Below are 2,716 nucleotides of genomic sequence, written 5' to 3'. Positions count from 1 at the left end.
CGCCTGTACCACCTCCAACAACTGAAGAAGTTCGAGGTCTCTCCAGTGGTCCTTAGGACTTTCTATGCAGGTGCAGTGGAGAGCATCCTTACACAGAACACCACATCCTGGTATGGGAACAGCTGTGTTATGGACCAAAAAGCATTTCAGAGAGTGATTTGTATGGCAGAACGCTGCTGCAGGGCTGCTCTGCCCTCCCTACAGGACATCTACATCTACATCAACAATGCAAAGCACTGGAAATAGAAAAAAATGGTAATCAGAACTAAATACTATCATTATTGATAAAAAGTTGTATACCGTCTGCCATAAAGAAATTAATAGCCAATTATGGAAAGAATTTTACTGGAAACTAAAAATGAGGTATTTTAATATGCCTCTTATAATGTCTTCAGATGTGAAAGAACATAATGTCGAACTATGTTGGAGAAAAATGGGGATACAACTCACATCTTTTGGAAAAGCCCAGTCCCAAAAGATGTTCCAAATCCTTATCCAAGGATTCTGAATAAGATCCTACAAGTAAATTCCCCATTGGACCCACTGATTTTTCCCGTACGGCTCAGACTAGTGGTAAAATCTGCGGATACTCATAGTCTATACATCCTGATTCTAAGGAAAATGATAACTCTGAACCTGAAGAAAACAAAACCACCATCCATTACTCAATGGATGCAGACTGAAGAAGGTCTATACAACAGATCGAATGACTGTGAATCTGCAATTAAAGTGGATATTTTCCATCATATGCGTGCTTAACTGTGTCACATTGTACTTGGGTGATAGAAAGATATTGGTTATTGCAACAAAACTACTATTGTAATAGAATAGTAAAAGAAAAATGCTACGCACTGCCAGGGTTGATATGGTATTGTCATGAATTCCCCTTTTGGTATTTGTTTTTGAATGGATTTTTTTTCCTTTTCTTTATTTTTTAATCATTTGTATGTCAGTGAATGTTGTCTTTATGTGTTAAAAAGAAAATGAGAACTAAATAAAAAGTTAAAAAAAATAACATCCTGAATGTGTAATTATTCACCTCCGGTTGTAATTAAACTTAGAACCTGGTAAGGACCAGAAAATTGTTTTTTAATGTCCTGATAGGTAAAACCTGTATTTTTTTTAAAAAAGTAGGTACTGCATAAAGCAAACCCCTTACCCTCTTCATGGTGAATACTTTGGTTTTGATAGTCATCTGAAATAAAATGGAGATCATATAGGTCAAATGGTGGATATTGAGACTTTGTTAAGATAGTGTAGAGAGTGATTGTTAACTACTAACCTGCTCCGATAGTGCATGTCCAGATGGTGTCCTTTTCTTTCCTTTTCTTTTTTTCACATTCAAGTTTTAGTTTCAAGTTTCTGAAGTCACTTGTCAGATTTCTAATGACCACTTCAAAGAAATTATTGTTGCTCCACTCTAATGTGAACTGTCTTTTCTGCAGAGACAACATTTTGAAGAAATTTGAAGATTTCACTTGTTTTTATGTTAAGGTGCAATGAAAAGTCATATAACTTAGTTTATACATCTGGGCTGATTTCTGCTGTGTCTGAGTCTGTTGAGAGGTAGAAACTACTCTCCAGCTGTAGATGCTTTGTAGGACTTGGCTTTCTGATTTTTCTAAATCCATCAGATTTCTCTTCTTCCTCTACTCCCTGAAAGAAAGAAATCAGATTACTGCTGGCCTATAAGAAATGGTTAAAATATTTGGAAAATATGTTTATACAGAGATGAAAAATAAATAAATAAATATATAAATAAATAAATAAATAAATAAAGTGTTGCACTACTGGTAGACATTCTATGTAACTGAAGAGTTAAATGCCCTGTAAGCAAGGAAGGAAGAAAATGCTTTAATTATGATTTGTGCAAGAAAATATTAATTAGGAAATTCATTTACCAATTAATATTCACTTTCTTTTTTTTTTGACATGAGTAAGGTTAATCATTTTTGTACATGTAATGGTAAAAAAATTCTAAATACATAATTGTGAATAATTAAACCATTGATAAATACTTTGAATTGAAAAAAATGATTTTACAAGAAATAGAATAAAAATGTAATTTCAAAAACTATTTTCAAATTACAAATTTCATTTCATTTCATTTAATTACAAATTAAACAAGTTTTAAAAATCTTTTCAAAAAAGTAATTTAAAAAACTAAACAATACAGGCATTAAGCTGTGGGCTGTTTGCACCTGTAGCTCTGCACTGCTAACTGCTTGTACAAACAAAATTCAGACTCTGCCCAGCACACATACTGTATATGAAGGGAGTGAAATGGAGAACTGTACCTCAGAGAGTGTACCTTTGGACTTAGCTTGCCCACTTGTTGCAACACACTAGCATGGCTAAAGCTAGCATCACTACATGTAGCCCCTCTCTTTAAAACTCATGTTAGCTTGCGAAAATATTATGTCGCAGCAATATGAGGTAGCTATTGTTCTTTGCTCTTCACAAATAAAGTTCAATTTTAGCCCTTTGATAAAAGTCTCTGTATAAAAATGGCTATAAAACAACTTCCGGCGCCCCCCGTGTGCGGCAGCCTGTTACAGCAGCTCTGCTCATTCTGAGTTTCTTTCTTTCTTATCTTTTTTCTCGTAATTTTTTTTATAACTAACGTATTAGTAATTAGACTCTGCAACCATGTTCTACCGTTTTGTGCTAGTCCTGGTCGTTTTTCTCAGTTTATTTCTACTTTTTCCACCCGTGT

The 2,716-nt window shown here is 34.1% G+C and overlaps 1 protein-coding gene across 2 annotated transcripts in view; it reads right to left on the bottom strand.

Annotated features, from left to right (window-relative positions):
* Window positions 1-2,716, bottom strand: part of LOC121812708 (apoptosis-associated speck-like protein containing a CARD) — a 40,639-nt gene that overhangs the window by 10,251 nt on the left and 27,672 nt on the right. Inside the window, exons 2-4 of one of the 2 annotated variants that reach the window (XM_042215523.1) lie at window positions 1,528-1,656; window positions 1,283-1,439; window positions 1,160-1,195 (exon numbers count right to left, since the gene is read on the bottom strand). In XM_042215523.1, the coding sequence (XP_042071457.1) occupies window positions 1,160-1,195; window positions 1,283-1,439; window positions 1,528-1,656 (322 nt within the window). Of the gene's footprint in view, window positions 1-1,159; window positions 1,196-1,282; window positions 2,028-2,716 lie in introns of those variants that run through there. The other variant, XM_042215524.1, reaches the window with a different exon arrangement.

The sequence above is a fragment of the Haplochromis burtoni genome, unplaced genomic scaffold (assembly GCF_018398535.1).
Source record: "Haplochromis burtoni strain Fernald_Lab_line unplaced genomic scaffold, NCSU_Asbu1 Contig_744, whole genome shotgun sequence".
NCBI lineage: Eukaryota > Metazoa > Chordata > Actinopteri > Cichliformes > Cichlidae > Haplochromis > Haplochromis burtoni.
The sequence above is the reverse complement of the archived record's forward strand: the minus strand, read 5'-3'. Positions and strand labels throughout refer to the sequence as shown.